The sequence below is a fragment of the Orbicella faveolata genome, unplaced genomic scaffold (assembly GCF_042242905.1).
Source record: "Orbicella faveolata isolate gen_17 unplaced genomic scaffold, um_ofav_v1 contig_3, whole genome shotgun sequence".
NCBI lineage: Eukaryota > Metazoa > Cnidaria > Anthozoa > Scleractinia > Merulinidae > Orbicella > Orbicella faveolata.
In genome coordinates, this window is record NW_028301558.1 from 9,803,950 (window position 1) to 9,831,260 (window position 27,311).

At 38.3% G+C, this 27,311-nt stretch overlaps 1 protein-coding gene and 1 long non-coding RNA gene across 2 annotated transcripts in view; one reads left to right on the forward strand and one right to left on the reverse strand.

The window, feature by feature from the left end:
- The window catches only part of LOC110065820 (uncharacterized), a 94,510-nt gene that overhangs the window by 4,278 nt on the left and 62,921 nt on the right, over window positions 1–27,311 (forward strand). The window lies entirely within an intron of this gene.
- Window positions 1,009–26,678, reverse strand: LOC110065881 (membrane-bound transcription factor site-1 protease-like). Its single transcript, XM_020773048.2, has 28 exons — window positions 26,362–26,678; window positions 21,028–21,179; window positions 20,677–20,782; window positions 19,577–19,670; window positions 16,691–16,718; window positions 16,215–16,286; window positions 15,813–15,861; window positions 15,494–15,604; window positions 14,914–15,023; window positions 14,341–14,457; window positions 12,452–12,519; window positions 11,959–12,061; window positions 10,945–11,021; window positions 10,749–10,823; window positions 9,956–10,056; window positions 9,719–9,782; window positions 9,424–9,520; window positions 9,069–9,116; window positions 8,053–8,097; window positions 7,157–7,294; window positions 6,774–6,850; window positions 6,308–6,403; window positions 5,718–5,833; window positions 5,222–5,506; window positions 4,363–4,581; window positions 3,361–3,483; window positions 2,892–3,067; window positions 1,009–2,076 (listed from the first exon to the last, which is right to left on the reverse strand). The coding sequence occupies exons 1-28, from the start codon at window positions 26,540–26,542 to the stop codon at window positions 1,816–1,818; spliced, it is 3,189 nt and encodes a 1,062-aa protein (XP_020628707.2). The 5' UTR covers window positions 26,543–26,678; the 3' UTR covers window positions 1,009–1,815.

Sequence of the window (27,311 nt, forward strand, 5' to 3'; positions counted from 1 at the left end):
TACTTGTCATACACCTTAATTAAAGACATTGCTCAGATTGGCTTTTTCATATCACATCTGATATCGCATAAAATTCATGCTTTACTGATTTTCATTTTTTGATTATTGTTCCCATGGAAAAATAGACTGCCTAAAGAAATACACTACACTAAACCACAACCCATTTTCGATGACTGGTGTAATTTTCATATCGATCCGATTAAGGCAGTACCGTCAAAAAGCATATTGCATGAAAATGCAGCATGGCCCGGCAGAGAAAAGCTGTATTGAGACACCTTAATTTCCATGCGTTTATGTTACCCTTTGGGAATTAGATTTTTTCGCAAGTCTACTAGTTTTACTCTCATAATCCCGCATAATTTAATGGTCATACCTCTTACGCCTGAGTTATATGCTTGCAGAGGGCCCTCTCTGATAATGATAAGTGTATATTGTTGCATAAACTAAACGAGACTTATTCACCTCTTCCCTTAATTATACTTTTTTTTGTAAATAATTTGTGTGCGCGCTCTACTTGCTCAATAGCTAAAGGATAATCTTCGAAAATTTTCTCAAATTTTAGGTGAAGCTTCAGCTATCTGCAGCTCTCTTCGGTAATCTAGTACTAGATAATGAACTGTGACAGGGTACGAGTGAGATTTGATTTGACCAAAGCAAGTGGTGAGAAGCGTGTAGCTGTCACTATTATAAGCCTACTTTTCGTTGCCGCAATCTTTCGTACTAAGTTCATTTCTAGGATGAAAGATAATTCAAGAACGTTAATTGTGTCAATATTTAGACAATTAATGACAAAACTATGTTGCAATCTTGCTGAAATATTACTCTTTTCCAACTTAGTTTGATCATTTCTCGTTTTCTTAATTTCCTGACATAATGAACATACTGGAATGATCTTTCATCCCTTACGTATTCAAGCTATCAGCAGGTCCTGAGTTTTGGAAAGTTCATTTACACCAATCTTCATTTGAGAAACGTCGCGCAATCTTCACAATGAAAAACACTGATGCGTCCTTTTTAAATTTTTTATTTTTCATCTTTTATCATCACCAGAAAGGCTTCCGCCTTCCCATTACTAGGTGTATACATTACAAATGTAAATTTTTATGTTCCTCTCTTTATAGATATATAGGTAATTATATTTTTGCATTTGAAACACATTCGACCTTGTAACTTTCTGAGCTTTACCAATACGACGGTCATGTTTCTTGTAAAAAGAGCGTTCAAAATTCTATAGAATAAAACTCGATACTTTAATTCAACTTAAATCTCTCTCTGGACTGATCTTTGACGACAGTTCGTTTCTACTTAAGTTGTCTTTCAAATGGCTTGTCAAACACAGCCTTTACTTTTCGCCACTTAAAACCGTACCGGACGTTTGCATCTCTTTACAAGGAAATTTGCAAACACTTTAGTTATCTGCAATAATTATCTTAATTCGCCTTTTAGCCAAGGTCTTTCTCGTACATTCACCAATAAAACCTTTGTTCCAAACCATTCTATTCATTCAGGGCGGGCATCTTGAATTCTGACGTCCGCAAGTGGTCCGCGGCGACCGGCGCTGCAGCTGATAACTGGAACATCTTTTGAGTTCCAGTGTTGCGGGTTCTCATTTCGCGTCTCTGTATGAGGGCCCTGTTGGAGCTCCTGTCTCCTCTGTAAGGTCCTCCGGTGGGTAGTGTCATCCGTAGACAGTTACTGCTGGCCCCACGACCGCGTAAGTCCCACACCGCAAAATACGTTGGCACCTCTTGTTGGTGAATTTTGCTCACGTTGAAGTTCAACAATTTTATTAACAACAACCACCACTCTAGCCCATTAAACGTATGGGAGCTTTGTTCGGGGCATCGCCAAACGTTGCGACTTGGTAGTTTTGCCTTTCTTAGTCCGTGGTTTGCGATGAGCTCGACAGGACAAAACAGCGCAGTAAAACACTATCAGTGCCGAGAATAGCACCACGTACAGGGGTAGGGTGGACATTACACTCATGTGCACAGCAGGAAGTTCATCCGGGTCCGAATCCGCCACATCCGGGTATGGAGCTACTCGCTGCACGTGACGTGGTACGATGACGGGTAGCTAAGCAAGAGAAAACACATGTATGCATTAAAAATGGGGTTTACATATTCAATGACACGCACAGTTCTTATAATATAGTTGGGAAGGTCAGGCTGATCGTGACGGGTGATGGTTACGTTACTTTCGGGGGAGGGCCATAATATCGATCTGTTACTAAACTAAGTCGAAGAATAGTTTCTTTCTTGTAAGAGTTTGCTAACGATGCTTAGTTTGCATTCTAAATGAAGGTCAAGCTTGCGGTGATGACGACCGGTAATGGATACTCAGGGTGCTTTCTATTATGCCAAATTTCCGGAAATTTCGAACGGAAGTCAAATCCAGTGGAAAGGTCCCTTTCGGTTCGTTCCGACCGGAATATTCGGGACCAGAATATTGTGGAGGTAGTCCACTTTGACTGGTCGGACCAAAATTTGTCGTTCCATTTTGACAAACCTGTTCATTCCCCTGCTTCTCTTCAGAGGGTTTCAATTATGCAGGAAATTCGGGAAAGGAATAAAAAAATGGTAAGAGCCATTCCTCTCTGTTTGCCCGGTGTGATCGGAAAATGTCGTTCCATTTTCCTCAGGTATTCCCACTGGTCTCTTACCGGTCGTTCTGGTATAATGGAAAGTACCCTTAATTTTCAAGGAGCACTTCTTTCAGGATTTAGAAAACGTAATCAAATTTAATCGTTGCTTTCGGCGACTTTACATGTACGTGGGTGCGGCATTACTTAGAAAATGACCAAGAATTCTAACGTAACATAATTAGGCTTTGAACATCAACACACCAGGCTGCACGGTGGAATACAATGCAAATGAGTAGAGATCGCCTACCTGATCTAGATTGACTGATAAGAGCCATCTTTGCTTGTGGAGGTTCTCCGGGGCCGTAATGTTGAGGGGGTCTGGTTTGCTCCACGCCTGCGCGGGACACTCTGGTAAAGGAACCGTCTCAATGGCTCCAAGTTGGGTGGGGTCCAAGACTTTTGAGTATTTGTGAAGGTGATTTCCTAAAAAGTACCAGAGAAAACCCTTAAATATTCAGACGTTTCTGTACAGAATAAATTTCTTGTCAGCTCAATCGCGAAGTGCGAGTTGGTTTTGGTTCTCTTGGTTTGATTTTAAAACGGTTTCCTTAAATGTCAGTGTGTTGAGTCTATTTCAACTAGGGGACACCTTTCAATGAGAGAACCCATCTATATGTAACTTAATCCCCTATACCATCTTGATTGCATGGTGTTCGTGCCAGCTTGAAAAGCGCCAATTAGTTTTGTTGTTTTCGTATCAATGCCAACAAACGCACCATCCATTCTTTCAGGGACTGATTCAGCAGGTTTAGGAGGTCCGCTGCTCAGATCCTTCAGCACCGGAGACATGACATGGTTTGATGTGAAGTCCAGTAACAAGTCCAACAGCCAGAAACAGTCTGTGTATTAAGATGGGAAATTAAATAAGCTTTATTGGGAATATACTGGATATATAACGATATATATCTAAAATAGTGGGGAAGGGGGGAGGCGGGAGAAAGAAAAAACGTTGTCTGATTAAGTGCCCATGTCACAAAATAGAATATCTTTTACCTTCGCATTTCAAATGCTCCATCACAAAGATGAATTGATACTACAACAGTTTCAGGCGAAGAGCGGTTCCCAAAATTACCAAAGCTTAAAAGTTGAGTTAATACAATTGGTACTGAACCATGTAATTACCATGGCTGTCACCTGACGAAAGATTGGAGGAGGATTTTCATAGAACAGAACGAATGCATTTACGAGGCTATTTGGTACTGGCGAATAAGCCATTTTCGTATTCTCGGTTTTGGACTGGAACTAGCTTGCAACCGAGGCTAATGCGGGGAGTCTTTTCAAATGCATTGACAGTCATATCTTTAGAACAATATTGCCCCGCATGAACCTCCATTGCATGCTAGTTCCAGTCCAATACCGAGAATACGAAAATGGTCTATTTGGAGCTATGCGCGGTACCTGTCCTCCAATAAGAGCTTTGCAGCTGATTCTTCATAAATCATCTCGCATAATTCTGTGACTAGTCATGAAGCAAAACCTAATCCAGCACCACCTGCGTCACTCGCGTTTACCCGCGCTTCACACGAGTTCTTATCGGCCATTTAAAACACTACTTTGCACTGCAGTGATAGGCTAGGATATTAATTTAATTTTGTTATGAACTTACTCATCTTGAAAGCTAAAACGATTACACAGAAAAGTTTGAAGTGAACACGCATAACATCCCAGAAAAAAATAAATCAAATCCTAATAAAATTGAATCAGTTAACAGTCTGTACCTTTTTCCATGTGTGCATTGTCAAGGCAATTTGAGTCACCATACAGAACGATTCTCCCGCTCGTCGGACCTGGTACCTGATAAAGTCCCAACACTGCCACATCCTCCTCAATCTTAGTCTCCCCCGTCACAACCTCGTTTCCCTGATGATTCAATTTCTGTTTTATAACCAGGCCGTCCGATGGGAACGAGGCTATGCTTGTCCCGGATGAGTACAAGACTGCAATAAAAAGACAGCAATGGATGATAAACAGTCGAAGTGTGGACTATATTTACGTGTGCTAAGGTTTTCACATGCAAAAATTCGAAATTTTATTTCCAACATATGGGTAATATACGGTACTACTGCACATTAAAGTACTGCTACAGAGCGGTCATTTGAATAGTCACATTGCCCATGGTAGGTTTTCAAGCTACACCCACCTAGTGAAGCATGACAAACAGTATCAAATCAAAGTATAGCTCAATAACGTTCATTTGAATGGTCACACACTAGGTTTTATACACAAACACAAAAGCTAGAACCACTTTGCACAGCATAGTAAACAGTACCACATGAAAGTACTGCTCAATAGCTTTCATTTGAATGGTCTCACAATAGGTGTCATCCACTGGGGTAAAAAGCTAGAACCACCTTGAACAATACATTATAACAAAATAATGCGTAGTAACAAATGAAAATACTAATAGCTTTTATTTCAAAGATCACAAGTAAAGGGTATTAGTCACAAACTTTAAAGTCACAGCCTCATTATTCGACTCAAGGTTTCCACGAGTGTTACGTGATGCCAACACTTATTACTCTGGATCACGCAGAGTCACGCAACAAACAACAGGGCCAATGCAGCAGGCGCTATTACCTTTATTGTCTCCAATGGTGAACTCCCCCTCATACACTTGATCACTGAAAGCCATGTCCCAGTGCGAGAGCAACGAATTGATAGCTGGCACATTAACGCCTCCAGTGTCCGGCATCCACCACTGCCTCGTGTTCTCATCGTAAAACTTGATCTTTCTCATGACTGGTACATTAAACCAGTCGCCCACCACAATCACTGACAGGCCTTTCTCTTCCACGTCTTCTCTCAGCTTTGTCACTTCCTCGGCAAAGTACTCTTCTTCGCTGTCAACAAGAAGCAGGGTACCTGAAAAAAGTACAAAATATTTCCACGTCGTTTCATAAATCTATCTGCGAACATTTACTTACAATCTTAAAAAAGCAAAGGTCTTAAATTAACCGGATAGAAACGCTACATCGGACTAGCCACGATCCAAAGATATTCAAAAGTTACGTCAACTTCCACTGAATAAGGAATACTCCAGCTTAAATTAGCGAGGAGAAGAGGACAGACTTACTGTACTGTGAAGCATCAAAACACGTAAAAGGAGCGCCTAGAACTTCCACAAAATACCCAGCATTCCTGAGGTGCATGTACATATCCTTGAAGTTGGTGTGAATGTGATCACCGTTCCTGAAAACAATTACACCACAACGTATTTAAGATGCGTTTAGCTTGCCTCTCTATAACATCGAACACAACTAAAGCTCGTAAAACGGGGAAGATGTTACCGATGTAGCAGTTCTTGAAACGCTCTTGGCAAACAATTTCGTTTGTCGTTTGTTTATTCTCGTACCACTTTATTTAGCCACAATTCAGAATTCTCGAGTTAAGTATTAGAAGAGGCCAAGTCAACTTAGGAATAGTCTTTTTTTGCTGTTGGCTGAGAAGAAAAACACTATTAACGCGACGTTTCGGCAGGACAGCTCGGTTTTGACTGCCGGTCGTACAGCGGGCGCAGTCGCCGTATGCAAGAGTTTTAATTATCAACCAACAAATTCGCAAAAGTAATCAATATACGTTAATCTATATTCAGCAACCCTCCCTTTCACCTCTCCGACCCAGTTTCTCTCCCGATTGCTCGCCAAGCTACATGACAACACTTACCAATCTAAAGGATCGTTCCTCATTTTCAAGTTGTCTCGAGGAAAATATCCGGAGGGATAGCGAAGGTTGTGATACTGGTCCCACAGCAAACGTTTACTGAAGATAAAAACACAAGAAAACAGTACGTGAGTAGTAGCTATCACGTATTACAACCGGGATGAGGGGTTTTTTTTTTGTGCCAATACAAACTGAATGGAAGTCACACAAATTAAGATATAGGTGTACTTTGCGGAGTCAGTAGTTTAAGGATGGAGTATCTTCATTTAAAGTTAGCACGGTTTACGTCAAGGGGCCGTAAAATATGAATACGGCACGTGAAACAACTTTTAAACTAACAGACAAATTATATATATATAAAAAGAGAGATACAGGTGCATACAGGCAGGTGGTTTTCTGTCTATATTTTGAAAGAGTATCTACATAGATTTTGTTTGCAAAGTTTTCACTTCTTTAAGAATTTACCAACCTCCTGGGTGGAGTAGGAATCACTTTGACACGAACTGGCAGTTTGATGGTGGATCGTCTTGGGTCTATGTCAAATTCCTGACATGAAAAAAGCACAACAACATTAGACAAAAGAAAAGCAACAGCAATACTACTCAGCGGCTATACAGAGAAACGCAACAAGGCCACACATGTGATAACAATTAACGCATCTGTGGTGGAGACACAAAACAACAACAACAGACAAAAGAAAAGTAAACGAAATACTATATTCAGCGATCATACAAAGAAAAGCAAGAAGGCCACACACGTGATAAGATCTGGCAGCCGTTGGCTACTAGATCTTTTAACCTGCGAGACCAAATAAAGTATGTATGTATGTATGTATGTATGTATGTAACGTACCTGTGGTGGGGACACGACAGTCAGTGACACGTGACCTTGCGCTATGCCTTCCCATGATTCTGCCTTCTTTGCGGGAGTGATGACAACAGCCAGATAGCCAGACCAAGGCCACAGAACAGATGAATACGAAAAGCCAACCTGAAAGACGGTAATTCTCTTTTATCATAGTCACACAACGTCACGCATATAAATGTAGATGTCAGTACAAGTGCTCGAGCACTTTTACAGATAATTAGTATTGAATGTTGTTGTCTCTCTTCCAGTTCAATAAGGTGTACATGTAACTCTCAAAAGTTCCGTTCATTTATATTAAAGCGAAATATCGTTTAAAATGTCCCTGCAATGGGTTAAATACAAGCACGCGTATGATTTTAATGATGTTATAACGTTGTACAGTTGTATAAATGTAATTAAGCTTAAATCTGAATCACACTTGACATGTTGGTGTGCTTCGTCTCGGAACATTATCAAAAAACAAGCCAAGATAGCGACACACTGAACATTACTCTATGCAGCCAAACAATGCAAAATAAGGCAATGAATTGTGCCTATTTGGCCATGACTAGAAGTAGGATGAGCTGCAACGACGACTGATTAAGACAATGAACAACAGTGAATGAGATATAGAAAAAAATAGAGCATGAGGTCTTGGAAAGCGTCACACGCTAACCCCATTCACAAGTAAAAACGTAAACTAACATTTGTTTAATTTAGATGACATGTACATGTCCTTGAGAAACTGATATTCTGATAACTAATATTCACAACTGATAAAATTATTTATTTACATGCATTTTCCACATTTTAAGCCATGGCTTTGATTGTTTCAAATGCTCTAAGATATTGGCACTTATCACCTAAACAATAATTACACATATCGCATCTGAAGACCTTACCTGGATATAGTCTCCATTCTGGGGCAGATATGGGTGCCATGTTGGCTGTGTTGGAAAGTTACAATGATAAAGTCTTATATATGTATATAACTATCATCAGATGTTAGACATGTACATGAAGTTTACCAGACAGGTTATGCATGATCTCACGATCTCATGTTAGTGTGTATCTGTTCAGTAATTGATCATAGATAATGTCAAAATGTGGTAAGAACAAAAAAAGTGGCACACCGGGCGATAGTCAAGTGAGTCACTGATGTTTTTACCACATTTTGACGTCCTCTGTGATCAGTTACTGAACAGACGCACAGCAACATGGAATCTACTTGTTTAGCATAGAAAAGAAATAAATAAATTGTTAATGACGTCGTCTATACGTCTGTCATCCAATTAATTAATTAACAACCAATCAAAATGCGACAATAATTTGACTTATTATATAAACTACAATTATATACATTGTCAAATTACTCAAATAACAATCGTTGCACCTAGTATAGACCTGTCTCTAATTTTATGACGTATCTTTCTCTCCAAAGGTGGTTTTCGAAAATAAGGTTTTAAAAAAGAAACCACACCACTAGACTGGTGTGTACTTCAAAATTATGGTACGTGTATACTGGTACTGTAACGTGATAATCCTTTAAAGTGCTTTCTTTTCAATAGGCGATTTGCACAACTACCAGAATCCCTCACTTTTCCCTCACTTTTTCACTTTTTCAACCCCACTAGGAATTCAAAATTTAAATAACAAAGAAAAACCAAAAGGAATTCTGGAAGTTGTAGTCAAATGACGACAACGTGCAAATCTGCTAGTTGGACATAACAGTAAGATAAATGGTCACCAAAAGGAAAATTACAAAAAACTAACGAAAATGTCAGATAGCTGATTTAATGAGGTAAACTTAGCATGAACAGAGACTAGACAGGAAGGTTGCATACATGTACATGATGAACAGGGAAATATTGGGAAAAAGAAAAAACAAGAACAGGTTAATAGAACAAATGATATTTACCTTTCCTTCGATTTGTCCAGTTACACCCATTCCATTTAAAATAGTGATCTGACGAGGAAGGAAAAGTAGACAGAAGTATTTAAGTCAGTTGGAATGATTTGCTTAATTCCAGAGGATGTATCACATATGGAAACGCTATTACAGAGCATGTATGGGCACGTTGCACACAACTGCTAATTTCTCGGCCAATATTCAGCCGAACCAAACAAAAAATTGCTGTTTTGATAACAATCATACAGGAAGACTTTCTCTTTTAAATATCAAAAGAAAAGGTCTATATTCGAGCTGTATGAATTATTCAATTATTTAATTTTAATTATTTTATATCATGTTCACAAATGTAATTATTACTTACATTTACAATGGTCGGCATTCCGCTGTAGTACAATGGCTGTGTGCAGTATGGCCACATGTAAGGACACTCTGTCAAGTCTATGTAAGCAGGACTCAAACTGCCAGAGACAAAAATAATAAGCATTAATTATTGTCAGTTGGAAAAGTGAACTCTACATTGCACATGTATTTGACCAATCTTTGGGGCAACGAACATAAAATTGGCTTATTAACATATTAATTAACTTACAGGTTTCTAAGGAAGGACTCAGTGTTCACAATGATAGAGTCCTGAAAAAAAAAAACATACACTGTACCTGGCCTGAGGCTTGTAGTTACTCAGTATTTGATAAGCTTTGATGAGATCAAGCTTGCCATGACCTAATCGAAATAAAAAGAACAGTTACTGCCTCACTGTGATTAGTAATAGTAGTAACACATGTTGAACATTTATACATGCATAGAAAATTGACTCATATAATTATTTTTTAAACAATTTGTCCATAATATGTATACAGGTTCATGCACATGCATACATGTATGTCTGGTTGTACCTTGTTCAAAAATGTTGAATCCTGGAAGACGTCGAGCTGATGCCATGAGGGCCTGTTTGACACTGGCAGGATTTACACCGTTTCCACGGTGCTGAACAGCACTAGTAAGAAAAAAGAAAAGTTAATCCATTCAATATTTTAAACTACAGTATCAGAACACTTCTTCAAAATACTGTACTAATTAAGAAATTAATAACAATACATCATTCACTGCATTGCAAAAATATCCAAGACTCTGAGCATACAAATTAAGAGAATGATCAGAATACTGGGCTCAATACTGTGAACAGTATGCCCAAATGGTATTTATTACAAATAGAATGTAAGACTTGTCATCCTGCAATTTAGGCTACGTGCTACATGCTCATACATGTATGTGTAATGTAGAGGCGCAGTGGCCTCACGGTTGGTGTGCTCGACTCTGGATCAAGCGGTCCAGGTTCGAGCCCTGGCCGGGGACTTTGTGTTGTGTTCTTGGGCAAGACACTTTATTCTCACAGTGCCTTACTCCATCCAGGTGTACAAATGGGTACCTGCAAATTTAATGCTGGGGGTAACCATGCAATGGACTAGCATTTCATCAAGGGGGGAGTAGAAATATTGTTAGCTGCTTCATGCTACAGAAACTGGGATAAGCTCCAGCCTGATGGGCCAGTTGGCTCGTACAGACTTCACCTTTTGTAATCTACATGTACATGTACATACATGTATACATGACTTTCCTGAGTCCACCTACATGTACTAAAAGGAAATAACAACAACAATTGATTAAACAAAAGATTAAAAGATTTACCTGAGTAAGAGAGAAACTGCACCTGCCACCACAGGTGAGGCAACACTAGTGCCAGATAATGAGCGACATCCACCTCTGATAAAAGTACAAAAACAGAGAATACATTTCAGTTGACACAAATGGCAGCTACAGTTAGGGTCCTGAGCAAACATTTTCATCTAAAGCAAGAAGAACCACTCAACAGAAGAGCACATACTTGAGACTAGAACCTCGCACTCCAGAACCGTAGGTCACAACATCTGGTTTGACTCGTCCATATCCACCTGGTAATTCCTGATGAACAAGAACAGAAAATGTCAATTCTTAGATACTAATTTGCACTATACTTTTAGAATTGCTCATTTTAGAATGTGAAAGGTTCTGTGAGAGAGGGGGTGAATTGCAAAAATGGCACATTATCGTTCTTGGTGGTAAAATGAAAGTACAATAATTATTATAATAATTATTAAGTACAACTGTACATGTACATACATATATCACAACATTTTTTAACTACTTACTGTTGGCCTTTCTTAGGTGACAAAAAGGCATAACCAGGTCACCACCTCAGCTGATAAAGATGAGTATACAATATTTTAATTATAACAATATTTAGAGAGGAAGCCACGACCGTACATCAGCCTTAGCTGGTTTCCATGCCGGTCCTCTATCCTGGTCCAATTGGAATTTGGAGATGTTGGTTTGGAGAAAAACCCTTGGAGCAAGGTGAGAACCAACAACAAACTCAACCCACATACATGTACATGTACAGCACCGGGCTGGAATTGAACTCAGGCCACATTGATGGGAGGCAAGTGCTCTCACCACTGCACCATCCCTGTTCCAATGACTTTCCTGTATTCTGATTGTAAATGTAAATCTTATTTATGGTGGTCATGCACTTAGCTATACAAGCACTAAGCTTAGCTAGTTTACAGGCATGCCACTGAAACAAAGGAAACAGTTATTTCAAATAAACATAACATAGTCAAAAATCCCAACCGGCAGGAGGCAGACCAGCTGGCTACTTACAAAGCATGGCCGAGGATTTGAACTTGAGACTACCGAGAAACAAATCCCGCTAGTGGCAGGGTGGAGGCCTTGAACTAAACCAGTCAGCCACGCTGCCTCCATTGGCTGTATTTTCTGTCCATGGCATATGATGTAAACAAACATACTCATGCTACAACCGTGGTTGCATTGCCTGTGTTGAAATTTGACTCAGCCTTACCCATGTGGTCATTCCTCTGGAGGAAAATCTTGCAATGTGATCTTCAAAGTTGATACCACCAACACCAATAACATCCATCTGATCAGCGGGATTGTTTAATGTTCTACGGTTCAGAGAGCAAGGCAAACTTTTAGTACAAGTATACGTTTTTTACTAGTCAGAGTACATTTTGTGGTACATTGTAAAAGTATTTAGTAGAATATCATCATGTACTGTGTACATTTAATGATGCAGTTTACAAGATACAAGTGTGTAGCAGTATGACAGAACATTTTCACATGAGGTCTCAGCAGCCATATTGGTGTTCCAAAACAATGAAATGGCAACCATGTTGGTGTACCAAACCAGTCATGAAGTAGTTGAACTCTTTTCTTATGTAAACACTTTCTTTTCTTCCAATAAGTTTGCATGGCTGCTGGCCACATGAGTAAAAATGCGCTCTATATGATCATGCTTTGGGTACATGTAACTAGTTTTAACTCTTATTCCTTACCCATACAGTGGTCCATCGTTACCAATTGCTGATACCATTACTACGCCATTTGCAGTGAGTTCCCAGACCTTAAAAAAAGCAATAAAATCAATTATTAAAGTGCTTCTGAAACAAAATTTTCATACTCTCTTTTATTAACCCAAATTTATCTCAAATTCTAATGCAAAGAGCTTTTTCAGCTGCCGAAATCGACTTTTTGGAGCAAAACTGTGTCCGGGCTCTGGAACCAAGTTTAAGGACCTTGTGATGTCACTGGTTGTATTCACGCAAGAAGCGCTATAGACTCTCTCTTGTTTTCACTTGATTGATTCAAGTTTATTCTTTATATTGTAGATACCTACTAGTTTTCTACCTTGTAATTTGTCCAGCCTTGACAGGAAATACACATCATAAACGTTGGAGGGTGCCAAAGAGCGTAAATTCACCAAAATGAATGCTACAGGTTAGAACAGCTCAGTATACTTTTCGAACATCTCGAGTACTCGATTGGAGATTTCGAAGACGAGTGTGGCAACTTTTATTTCACGTCCTGAAGCCTAAACATGATATCTCATCATCTGTTTTCAGTCTGCTTCTGAAATTTGGATTCTCATGTTTATCTAAGGTCTATTAACAACGTTCGAACATATCCTCAGCAACTTTTCTGCATTAAAAGCGGTAAGCACATCGGCCATCCACACAATCACGAACTTATTAACGGTCCACAAGCTTTGAGTCGAGTACTTCTTTGCACACAGAGGGCATCTTTTTATGATACTAATAAGTGAGAGTTGTTGTGGTAGACAAAATGCATCTTTGAAAATTGTGATCCACAGCAGGGTTTGCTTTATCACCGCATACGTATCAGTGTAAACAATGTGGGAATTTCGCTTCTCTTTCACACCTATCTCCCAATTGCAATATTTTACGGCCGATGGATTACTTTGAGAGTTTAACTTGATAGTTTTAAATTCGCTCCCTCCATATAAAAGAAGAGGGTTTCTTAAATTGTTGCTGTTGTGATAACTTGTAGCATGTAGCAGATACAGCTGGACTAAAGGTCACTGTAGCACAATCTCATCCACGGTGAAACTCACAAAGCGCCGGGTTTCCTCGAAGTGAAGTGACTTGAAAACTCAAAGCATTGTTGCTGCCATTCACGCAACAGCACTCCGGATAATATTTTCAAAAGCCGCTTTCTCTTGTTTTCAGGTCTTTTTTACTTTATGAGTGTAGATATTGTTTAATTGAGTGCTGGCCAATTCACCAAGTGTCCCAATCATTTTGCAATTTAAGAACTCGCACTCCTTTGTTTGCTTACATAAAATATCCTGCAAATATCCAATTAAATAGACTGAAAAGCCCCAGGACCGACTCTCCACCTCTTCATGTCTAAGGCTACTGTTATTATCTGCTTTACACCTCTGAGATGTCCTTAAGATGTTTTTTGGGGGGCTTCGAACAGTATTCTCTTCTCCCATAATCACTCTAAATTTTCAGCGAGGCATGAGAGTAATACAACCAATGACATCACTAGACTGTTTTGGCCACACCAAGATGGCCACCAATTTTGGGTTTAACAAGCCAACTTCGAACGGCTGAAAAAGCAGTTGTTGCTTACCGTATGCGAAAAAAAGTCTGCAGTGTTTCCAAGTAAGGTGGAAACTTTATTACTACACAAAAATCTCACATACAAAAATTTCCTTTCAGTAGCACTTTAATATAGTCAGTACATGTAAGTCCACAGAAACAATTGTGCAACATCTTTTGGTGATTGAAACTTTGAAAATTAAGTTGTAGAAAGGGAAACAATTAATCAACCAAGCAACATTGAAAATTTAAAAAGCTTGAATTTCCAACTATATATTAATAAGCTTTTTCTGCAAGGGTGCACAGTCACATACATTTACCTTGTCAACAAAGGGCTGATCCATAAAATCAGGACCACCAATGCTCAAATTCAGAACGTTGACTTTTTTCAGGATAGCATAGTTAAAAGCATCAAGAAACCAAGATGTGTATGACACCTGTAAAGAAAAGAAAACCCTTTATCATTTGCATTGTGTTCCAGCCATAAAAATTTGAAGGAAAACTTCAAATTAATGTACAGGCCTGTAATATCAACCGACAGCTGTAAGAGTTACCAGCCTTCAAATGAACCCAAGTACAAGTGCGTGTATTAGAAATATGGATACCTCTTTAACAGGAATATAAATCAGAAACTTAAAAAGAAAAAACACTACTACATAATATATTGTCTCGTATGCCCACATCCTTTGCTCTCTCTCCCTCTAATCTCTCTTCTACTGACTTTTGTTTGATATGAAAGGGGCCTGGATACACTGTAAATGCAAGATGACTCATGACTGAGTTCCAGGGATAGCTGACAACAGTGAAAGCATCTGCTAGTCTCAGAAGGTTTTTAAAATCAAACTTGCCTTAAAAGTATGAGTAAGTAGAACTCTGCATTCATATCTCCATACCTGGCTGTTAGTAAACACTCTGAAGATATGAAGTTCTGCATCAGGAGCAAAACCCAGGCACTCACGTGAACTAGCAACAACACCAGCAACAAAGGTACCATGGCCAAGACCTACAGTAAATGTAAATAGCCTCATCCTGTAAGGTGCATTTAAAACATATGTATACATGTACTGATTTTTTGTACATTTACCTCAGACATCCAATATGTACCTAACTCCTTTTACCAAACACTGTTTTCTGGCAGCTAAGCATCCAAACAATGGCTAAATACTAATCACCTTACAGAGCCATGTCAATGAGATCTTGGACAAAACATCTCAAGTAAAAGAACACTTCATAGGTAACTTTCATGACTAATGTATACATGAACCTGTGCATTCCAACTAAACTTTGTGATGAATCATTCTCCAAGTGTTGTAGTCTGCTGAGGTCTACTGTATGCATACAGTACTGCATGTACATACCTTAGGTGGATTTTGTCTGCTGGTCCACTAACACAGAAAACCACGTGAAATTGATAAAATTATAATCAATTCTTGTACATACATGTATTAAAGAAATGATAAAAAAATTGCTTACCATCATCCAGTGTCTTTTCCTCTGTCCAGTTGGTTCGGTCCATAACCTTTCTAAAATGAGGATGATTCTTTGGTAATCCAGTGTCAAAAATGGCTACCTTCACCCCATCACCTCCAAAAGAAGTAACAGAAAAATTATGTTCTGTTTGATTGTTTGTAATGTGAAGGCACACTGTCTTTACTGTAAAAGATCAAACTGTAACCTACAAGGAACACTATTAACAGTTAAATTATCTGTGTTAAATATTGATAACTAATAACAAAATTAAAAAAACAAACAGCCAATTACATGTAAGTGAAACTAAACTTTCTTTCAGTACCTGTATGACCCATACTCCATAACACATCAGCCTGTAGTACATGAACAATCTGGTATAACAAAATAAAGCACTGTCTGTCAGCAAACAGAAACAAATACACGTATTTTACAATGAAATACAACACCAGGCAAATTAAACAAGAGTATACATGTACGTGTTCATGTGACTGACAGTGTAATTATGTAAAAAAAGTACTATATATTATTATAAAATAGATCATACATTAACAAAGTTTATGGCCCTATTTCAGAGTGGAGAAGGAAGTATGAAGATTTAACTGTGTGTACCTATATACATGTACGTGTACATAGAAACAGAGTGCATACTCTTACAATGTACACTTGATATAAAGAACTATTACCAATATTTAAAAAACATTCTAGTCCACAGTACAAGTTGTACCTGTCTAGGAACGGATCTTAATATCCTGCGTCCAGGATTATGACGAAGTTGAGACTGGAAGAGGTTATGACTCTAAAACAGTAAATAAAACAAAAATAACAATTAGTCCACAATTCACATTCACAAAAAAAAGATTAAACAGGTTTAATGTGCATTGTACATAATTATATATTTAATACGATGTACAATTACAAGGCTCAAAATGGTGCTGTCTAGTCAATCTGAGACAAGTGCATTTTCCTCCGGGGCAAGAAAGTATTTATTCTCACTTGCCTGATGTTCAAGGGCCCAGGCAAGTCATTTGCCAATTAAATAAAAACAAATTTAAATAAACTAAGACTTGCCCAGGACAAGCAAAATGTAAGAGCTGCTTGTCCAAAGTGCAAGTTTGTAGCATTCTTAAATACATGAACCACTGTTTAATGTAGATAATGTAATTTGCATGTACAAATTTGCACATAAAACACAAAACTCACCAATGCAAGACTGGATCGTGTTGTTCTCCTGTGAACAAATTAATTGCCAATTGAATGAAAATAATGATTTAAAATAAATGTTCTAGGTATTTAACGCATTTTATAAAAATTAAATATATTAGCTACATAGTATTATATACATGACTGTACAATTATTCATACATGTACATTAGTTCACGGGTATTGCAAAGGCATTTTTGAAAGCTAGATGTTCATTTTTAATTGAAGGGGTGAGTGCAAAACCATGCTAAGTGACGATTTGGGTGAAAAAAAAAATTTCGCGAAAGGGCTTGAATTTTTGCATGTGGTCTTCAATGTAATAGAAAAACATGGTCCTGTATTTTTGTCGCTGGTTTTTGCTTCATTTATAAAGACGCCGCTAAGAAAACCGAGTGGTTTTTCTGCATACGCAATATCTCGAAAACGAAGCAAAGCTTAGCGGAAAAACTACGGGACATTGTTAAACATACCTAAACAAAACTGCATGCGAAATTTGGAGCATTTTCGACAAAGTTCACTTTTGATTAAAAGACCTAGCGCCCTTTTCCCGCCGAGGTCTTCAAATAAACAAAGCCGGGCTTTTGTTATGATAAACAGAGCCGACCCTTTGTTATAATAGCCAAGCCAAGCCAAGCCTTTGTTATAAGTCGAAGTCTCGCCTCGGTTTATTATAACAACGGATCGGCCCACCACAACCACAAGGACTTTGATTTTACTTAGAAACCAGCAAAATGTCAATTTCACGCAACTTATATAAGCTCAAATTTGTCGATTTCAGGTCAAAAAAGGTTTAAATGTTGATTTCATGTTAACCCGTGACGGGAAGGTTGTTGATTTCACTTAGAAAACAGCAAAATGTTGATTTCATGCAACGTATAAGCTCAAAAATGTTGATTTCAGGTCTAAATAGGTAAAAATGCTGATTTCACGTTAACGCGTGAAGGCAAAGATGTTGATTTCTCTTAGAAAACAGCACAATGTTAATTTCACGCAACGTATAAGCTAAAAATTATTAATTTCAGGTCTAAATAGGTAAAAATGCTGATTTCACGTTAACACGTGATGGCAAGGATGTTGATTTCACTTAGAAAACAGAAAAATGTTAATTTCACGCAACGTATAAGCTAAAAATTGTTAATTTCAGGTCTAAATAGGTAAAAATGCTGATTTCACGTTAATGCGTGACGACAAGGATGTTGATTTCACTTAGAAAACAGAAAAATGTTGATTTAACGCAGCGTATAAGCTCAAAAATGTTGATTTCAGGTCTAAATAGGTAAAAATGCTGATTTCACGTTAATGCGTGACGACAAGGATGTTGATTTCACTTAGAAAACAGAAAAATGTTGATTTAACGCAGCGTATAAGCTCAAAAATGTTGATTTCAGGTCTAAATAGGTAAAAATGTTGATTTCACGTAACGCGTGACGGCAAGGATGTTGATTTCACTTAAAAAACAGCAAAATGTTAATTTCACGCAACGTATAAGCTCAAAAATGTTGATTTCAGGTGTAAATAGGTAAAATATGGCGGCCGGAAAATAGTGTTAACATCTGGAACTTACTTTGGTTATCTGGGACAATGACCATCTGCACTGAACAAATAAACATCAAATAAGCACTTTTCCAAATACAGCAACGTCTTAAATGGCTAAAAATCACGAGATACATATTTTTCGACAAACGCGATCGTAGCTTTATGTCATGCACCGCCTAACAGATTAACAAATTAACCCTTCCGCGCAACGTATGGGTCTCCATACATCTGCATGTCAGCTGATCCCAGAAGTTCAAAACACTACAAATCATGCCGATATGAAATAAAATCAACGCAACCTGGATCACAGATCTATGTTACAATCGATCGCTACTTGTTGGCCATTATTATCTTTAAATGAAAAAAGCCGAAACAATCTAGTTACCAGTTCGAGAAACGCGAGCAGAACGTGATCGCAATGCATGCCGGGAAGGGTCTTTACTCCTCGTGCGCGGGAAAACATGGCGGTCGATACAAGACAAATTTTATAAGTCAAAAACCAGTTCTCGCTTTCCAAACTTTGACACTAGCAACGCTTGGCAAATGGGCCACAACTCACGAGAGGGTATTTTTCTTGGGCAAGAACTGCTCTTGGACTTTGCTGCCTGGCTCGATCTGACTTCGAACGCCGATAACACGATTACGGTATATCAGCTACCTTCTAAGTTTCAGAACACATTTTGATTCTTTAAAACGTGCTGATGCCTTACGGGTTTATCAAGGCTTTATGATGCCTCTCAACCACCAGGCAGGCATACAAGGTACTTTAACACAATGCTTAAGATATTAGTTGACAGAGCTCTAATGTCGCACATCTCTTTTTTGTTCGATGGTATTTCGTTTGCCACTCGATCGATTCATGTGTTGTGCTCACGTCACAATAACCGATGTAAACAATCTGTTCCCAGATTTCCGCTCTATATATGCTGTGAGATTTGATTTTGACTTCATACACTATAAACAGTCTGCCTGTTTGCTGTTCAACAAATAAACTCCTAAAGACATGGCTAGGAAAAGCCAAGTATTTTTGTATACGTTATAACTCGAAAACGAAGCAAAACCCAGCGACAAAAATACAGGGCCGCGTTTTTCTATTACACTGAAGACCACATGCAAAAATTCAAGCCCTTCTGCGAAAATTTTTTTTTTCACCCAAATCATCACTTAGCATGGTTTTGCACTCACCCCTTCAATTAATGCTTACAGCCATACAGTAGTACAATACTGCATGTCCACACATGTACCTTCTGTAAGCTGGCAACCTTGAGGCCAGAAAGTGACCACTTCTTTGTGAGAAGTGTGACTGCTTTTGGGAGGTACTGTACATGCCGTGGATAGATTTAAATTTACCTGGCACTCCAAACTTGTGACCAACAACCAACATCCTGCTCAGCACAATCAACATCTGCCTCACTTCTTTTACTATCAGAATCATTTTCTTTCACTACAGGCAAAAATAAATCATACACTGTACATATAAGATCAAATTGACTTTGCAGATGTACACGAAGCAAATACATGTATTCTGTTATCCTTCTAAATGACCTTATAATATTATAGTTTTCCAATAAAATAATAAATAATATCAACAGGGTTCTAAAAGTACAGGTCAAAGTACACCAGAAATCACTATCTTTAGTACTTGGTAGTCAACAAGCTGTACTTGATCTTTACTGGCTACTCTACAGTGCTATTTGTCTGATTTGTTACAAAAGGACAACAAAATCAAGAGCTCGACAATGAAGCCTCTTACATCAACGCTTTGCAACAACTCTGATGGATGTGTAATTAATATAAATAAATTAAATAAATACTAATTATGAAAAATGCAATGCTTTCAAGGGGGATACCATAGAATATCCTGCAAGTCACTTGCATTTTCTTGGTACACACACAAGTCTTTACGCACGCGTGTATACGAAGAAAATACAAGTAACAATTATGGGATATTGATCCTGACCACTGGTATTCAACAAGAGAGCATTGCATATATTAACTATTTTAATAATTTATACCATGCCATAGAAAATACACCAGCCATACAATCAATGTGTAGTTCCAGAAAATATCTATACCTCCCCCATGGAAGGGAATTTTTCTAAGTCCCCCCCCACCCCTCTTGAAATTCCGATTGAGCTTCATACACTTCTTTAAATTTTTTGGTCGTACAGAACCCCCCACCCCCCCCAGGAAATTCCAATCCCTTCTGTGGGGGGGGGGGGGGTAAGGCTATTTTCTGGAACTGAACAATGCAACATAAACGTATCACACCATGGTAAGGTTGGATTTAATACCGTCAAATAATACACTAAATGGCTTTACTGTATTCTGATTCACTCTATTTTCTATGGCTATGATTTGTAAGTGTACAATGTAAGTGTATGCAGACTGCAATTACCAACATCAAAAGACTTTCAAGATAACAGTATGTATTACACCAGCCTGTGTACCTTCTACACTCTTGAGAAACCTTTCTACTCTCTTTTGAGGTGTAACACTCCGGACCTTAGGATGTTTCTTTAATGCATCTACTCCATTACTTGTGTCTCCTTTTAACTGAAAGTACAAATGTAATATACATGTACAGTGTGATGACAACCGTGTAGTTTATCAAATACAATCAAAACTTCTCCAAGATGAAAGAGTGCATACATACATGTACCTATAAAAGGTAAGTAAAAAAAACATTAACAGCAACAACATTTTGACATCATACAATCATGTAGTTATCAAATAGGCATGGTACATGTTGATTTCAACATTACCATTTTTCAACACTGCTCCCTGTTTTGAACACATACCTTAACAAGTGAAAAGTCACTAGGATAGTCACTGGCAGGATTGTGGCGGGGAATGATCTTCCAGGAATTAACAGCAGATGAGTCAAGGGCTGCCATGACATACCCATCACGAGCTGAGGTGCTGTAGTAACCATTGAAGACAACTATGTATTCTGTATCAAAATGAAAAATTAAAATTATCACTTTCTAACTGATACTGGATTAATCACATAATTGAATGGCTTAGTGCAAGACTGACGAAAGTGACTTTTTCGGGTGAAAAATGATTTTTTTGTTCAAAAGCGCCCGAATTTTTGCATGTCGTCTTCAATTGAGTAGAAGAGCATATCCCTGTACATTTTTTTATCTGGTTTGCGCTTTGTCTTCGGAAAAAAAGAAAGAAACATTAGGACAACGGTGACTTCAAAACAATAATACAGGGCCGCAAAACGAAATGGATGAACATGGGCCTTAAAGAAAGATGAGCCTATAACTTGACAGTTACAGTAAAGGTAACATAACCCCATGGCTAGCGTTGGACCTAAAAGCAAACCCTAACCCTTGGCCTAGGGTTAGCATTTAGTGTTAGGGTTACCGTTTTAGTGCTGAGTTTAGGGTTAAGGCTAGGGTTAAGGTTAGGGCTTGGGCTAGGGCTAGGGCTTAGGGCTTAGGGTTAGAGTCTCGGAACACTCTGTGCTAGGGTTAGTTCTATTTTGGTGCTAGCCTAGGGAAAATAATTAATTAATTTTTTGTAATAGTGTGCGATAGTGAAATATGTCTGTAACTAGTGTCAATTAATAGAAAATCTGAAATCAGAAAACGTTTCATTTCATAAACACAGCATGATCCTGAATCTACATAAAGTCAACGACCAGTGTCTATTAGCGGTGGTTACCTATCTTCTGAGAGTGAAACGTTTTGCAATCAGTGAAAACATGAAACTCGTTTACAATAAAAACGAGTTCGGTTTGCATTCTTTCAAAAAAAAAAGTGAAAATCACTAGCGAAATGCGACATTTCATAGGTGCTACTGTGATGATGTAAAACGTTTTGAAATGCAATGTGCTATAACAGCGCAGCTTGCCATTACTTTGAATGCGTGACGAACAACAAATACCTTATAAAACATATTTCATGAAACGTTTTGCAATCAGTGAAAACACGAAACTCTTTTAGAACAAAAAAGAGTTCGGTTTGCATTCTTTCAAAAAAAAAAGTGAAAATCACTAGCGAAATATGACATTTCATAGGTGCTACTGCGATGTAAAACGTTTTGAAATTCAATGAGCTATAATAGCACAGCTTGCCATTACTTTGACTGCGTGAGGAACAAAAAATACCTTATAAAACATATTTCGTGAAATGTTGCCACAAGGAATTAACGCTTGACATTCGAAGAAAGACGATTTTTCCGAATTACAGTACTTGAACGGCTGAGTCAATCTGAAATTGCTCCATCTCTGCAACAATTAAATACCCTCTACATTTGTGAAAACACTGAACTGAATCTAAGCAGGAAAACCGAAAACAAACGGAAAATATATAGCAAAACGAATGGCATATTTAAAGAAAAAAGACTTACACTGTTGTCTCTTTCTCTCGCCATCTTCTAACCTCACAAACGAATCATTCCATTGGGATTCCTTGATAATAAAGGCAAGCAATCGAAAGCCGCTAGTCCATAATATGATTGGCATTTGTTTGCCCCAGTTCCCGAAAGGTCAACTGTCACACTGTAACACAACAATGGTCAACAATCGCGACTTTGGATCAATCATTTCTCTTACATGAAAACATTGGCCATTTATTCCTGGAAAGAATTGGGGCTTAGGGCTATTTTTGTCTAAATGAGGTAATACATTACTTTTCTCAGTGAAAAAATATCTTTTCCGTCGATTCTGTTTCAATTAATATTCCATTGGATGAGCGAAATGTAAGTTTGTGATGTTTTCCATTGCCGACTGAGATCAACTGACAAGACCTATCGAGATGCATTAAAGATTACTATGGGATATCCCTGAGCAACTTCAACACAGCAAGGCCTACGGGCTGACTAAACAGATTTGTTAAGAGTCTAAAAGCACTTCTTTATTTCCAAACGTTCTGCACAGCAACATTTGGGAAATGGGCCACTTCTCGCCATCGACTCGTTTTTTTGCATGAGAAGTGCTTTCAAACTCCTCGCCTGGCTTCAGTGTGCCTTCGATCGCTTAGCAATCTTGGAACAGGAACACATCTCGCTTCTTTGAGATATGCTAGGGACTTACAGGTTTCCGGACTTAATGAAGTCCTTTCACCGCCAGGCGGGCGCAAATATGTGTCAAATAAGTGGACTTCATGCAACAGGTGAGGTTTCAACTTGTCTGATCGAAAGCTTGATGTTTTCTTGCACGCCAAAATAATGCAAATGCAAGCTTACGTCACAACGTAGTTGAAGAAATTCATTTCCAGATCCCGTCTTTGAGCGAGTAAACTTTCCACTTTGTTTTGTACATCAGGCGAAAAAAACAAGGAATACAAACACAGGGCAATGTTTTCCTATTACATTGGAGACCACATGCAAAAATTTGGGCACTTTTGAACAAAAAAAATCATTTTTCACCCGAAAAAGTCACTTACGTCAGTCTTGCACTAAGCCATTCAATTATAGCACAGAAAGCTCATTTGATTTCAGATGGCTTTACTTGTTAAGGAAACTGCACTCTTGCACTAAAAATTATCACTTTTTAACTGATACTGGATTAATTACATAATTATAGCACAGAAAGCTCCTTTGATTTTAAATGGCTTCTTTTAAAAGGAAACTGCACTCTCGCACTTCGGATTTCAAACAGAAATACATATCATATATGCAGTGAATATTTATAAAAGCATAGAATTAGAATTTACAGATCTGTACATGCCTGTATATGCCTCTCTAGCCTGTGTTACATTGTGACTGGTTAAGTACAAAATGAAGTGTTTACAATGTATATTCAGTAATGATGGTAAACATGACATTTTTGGGAAACCTTCATTCATGCACTGTTTGCATGCAACAAAATTAGAAGAGTCTCTCCACGGTTCAGTTTCTAAATCTTTTTCTTTCTCATAACAACAAATTAAAATTACTGTAGTTTTCATTTTAGTTTACTATACATGCACATGTTAATTGTTTCGGAGGCTTTTCATTAACAGAGTGTTTTTCAAAATCTTCTTATGTATACATGTAAATTATGTATGCTGTAGTTGTACTGTCCTTTTATTTACATGTACATGTAAGAGTCCTCTCCTAAACTTTATGCTGAGTGTTTCTCCCCACTCCCTTAAAATTATCATTAATATCACACAAACAAAAATAACAGCAGAAGCACTCCAATTACAAACACACTAGCATGGTGCAAGGAGAAGATGATGACATGTGTATGTCATGATACTAAGCAATTATCCATGCCAAAATAATGCTGTTAACTACCAGCATGTTTAAAACACAAAATAGCAAAATGACCAACTGGCACTACTAAATGCACATGTAAGTGAGATACACTGTAACAGACAATGTGGGATATGGGTGTCTGAACCTTTACAATAAATTAGTGCCACTGTCAAGTCAGTGATAATTAGGATAACATGAGGGCTATTTTAATTTAGGCTAACTGGAGTGCTATTTAGGCTGACCAGAGTGCTATTCAGGTTAACCAGAGTGCCATTTAGGCTAACAGGAGTGCTATTTACTGTAAGCTAACAGTAGTGTCATTTCATCATTTCGCCATTTCCTATATTAAACACACCTGTTAACAACTGGTGTTTCCCAAATGAATTAGGGTGCGTTCCTTTGGGATGATCAGGATCAGTGATCCAACATCACTCAGATCATGGTGTATCAAAGGAACCGGTGAATCCATGACCAGAGTGGATTCATCAGTTTCTTTGATGCACCATGATCCAAGTGATCTTGGATCACTCATCCGGATCCAGATCACCCCAAAGGAACGCACGCTTAGAGACAGTTTGTCTCCAAGACCAAGTCTGAAAACAATCCCATCTGGCAACTTAGTAAACACAAGTTCCACACAGTCTGGTGGTTTGAGTTTGTCTATTTAGATCATGCTTCAAAATATTTATTGGTGTTCAAGCTCTGAAAACTGTCTTTTTTTCCTCCATCAGGATTTTGAATTTGATATGTATTGCAGGAGGTTGTTTCTAACTACCAAGTCAGCTATTTAGATATTACAGTGAGATCCCAATTTTTCGAACCTCCAAGGGAAACAAAAATTGTTTGAAAAATCAGAGAGTTTGAGAAATAGGGGGTAGAACTACAGTGTTTGACTGAGGAGAGAGAACAACTTTTGGTTTGAGTTATCAGGAAGTTCAAAAAAATAAGGGTTTGAGAAATCGGGATTCCATTGTATCCATTTCGTACAAGAACACACATACTGTGTCTGCCCGATGGACAAAAAAAACAGAAAATTTACATTCTGAAGACCCAGACAAATGCACAACACTGCAAGCAGCAAAACTACAACATGAACATGTCTTGCTTTCACCATCCTTCTTCAGAATTGTTACAGACACTATTGTGCAAGTTTCAGTGGTGGACACATGGTAGGTGCAACTTACATCTACTGTACATGTATGTATAGATAAATTGCACCCAGTGTTACATCCAGTGTCCAGGCCTTAAAGCACATGTATGTGATTTGTATAGTACGTTTAATCTATATACATGCTGTGTAGCACAAGCACAGTGTACTGGTTTCAACTTGGCCATTCCCCTGCCCTTACATTTATAATCAGCTAGACATGCATTAGCGCAAGGTGGAGTCAATTAAACCAGCGAAAACTCAAGCATGAGTTTACACTGAGTTTTGACTAAAATGAGCGTCAAATCAATTACATTTTTCAACTTACGCACAGGAACATGTGAAAATTTGTAACTTCCATTCATATTCAATAACTGATCAACCATGGCATCTGTTATTACACTGGAGAATTCTTTCCCAAGTGATTAGGATTCAAAACCACACTTGTGAAAACGCTATTGGTTTGCTTTATTTTAGTCGCGCAAACAACAAAATAAAGAAAGTCGACTTAAGTGATTTGACAACACAGTTAGTAGCTCATACATGTACTATGGCGTCAACGCATAGCAAACAAAAAACAAGTAAGCAATGTAATTGCTTCAAGGCTTAACAACATTTTGGAACTTTCAATCAGTTTAGTATGAAATATTGTCCATTTACTAGTAAAATCAAGCTCACAACAGACATGTGACATGATGAATGTGCGAGAAGATATCAGTGCTCTTGTACAAAGCACTGATGAATCCTTACAAGTTTTAACAATCATTGAAAACAAGTCAGTGACTCTACTTACCGTTCTCTACAACAGAAGTCTTGTAATCGAAGAAAGATTCTTTCGCGCTGGTCGAAATTGTAGAATTCCGCGAACAGTCGAATGGAGTTTCATCAGACAAGTTTACAAGAAGGCTTGCGAACAAACACAAAACCCAACCGCGTCTCCTTCGACCGCCACACGGTTTTCTAGTGGAAGGCATGGACTTAAAGAAATGCACATTAATCCCCTGCTAAAGCCAGTCCATGATTGAAGTGAATAAAGAGAGAACGAAACCGCAGTTTAACAAGACAAGCGCTTGAAACAGGCAAACATGAAATGGATTATACTGTAGTTTTCACAAGTTGATCATGTGACGGTAAGAGGCCCCTGTGATTGGTTGAATTTGTCGGCGCTCGGAAACAAACGGACCTTGTCAAGAATCCATTCATAAGAGACTTATTATTGCCAAGGGTAACTCACGATCTCACGAGATATGCAACTACAGATGTATGTTTTTAAACGAAAACGCCCAGTTAGGTTTAGAATGAGAGAGTTTTATAGTATATTCACTGGGCCAATTTTTAGTGGGAGAATAGAAAATAGTCTGCGTCGGCGAATAAGTTAGAGCGCGAAACGCAACCGCTCGCGCACAGGCGGAGGTTAACCCAGGGAGGCGGGGGACGGGGGGGGGGGGTGGGCGCAGGGAACTCTCATAAATTTCAGATAGGTGTGTGCCGCAAAGGGTCTTCAACCCTGACCGTATTTAAGGACAAAGCAAAAGAAAATTGATACCCTATTTAAGGCCCAAACCCGAAGAATAAAACTCAAGTCAAGGGAAACCAAAAACTAAGAATGTCGTGAACAGGTCAACTTTATGACATTTCCTTTCTGTAACATTGGAAGTTAAGGATCAAGGATAAAAGTTATTTTCTGTTTAGCCGGGCATTTACGCACTGCAATTTTAGCTGCCGGGTTAAGCTTATACAATT

Coding starts and splice junctions, on each gene's coding strand:
- LOC110065881 (XM_020773048.2), bottom strand. CDS start 26,542: ATGCCTTCCACTAGAAAACCGTGTGGCGGTCGAAGGAGACGCGGTTGG. Junction 20,783..21,027: donor GTGACTTTTCACTTGTTAAG/GTATGTGTTCAA, acceptor TTGTACTTTCAG/TTAAAAGGAGACACAAGTAA. Junction 5,834..6,307: donor AGGAACGATCCTTTAGATTG/GTAAGTGTTGTC, acceptor AATTGTTTTCAG/GAACGGTGATCACATTCACA.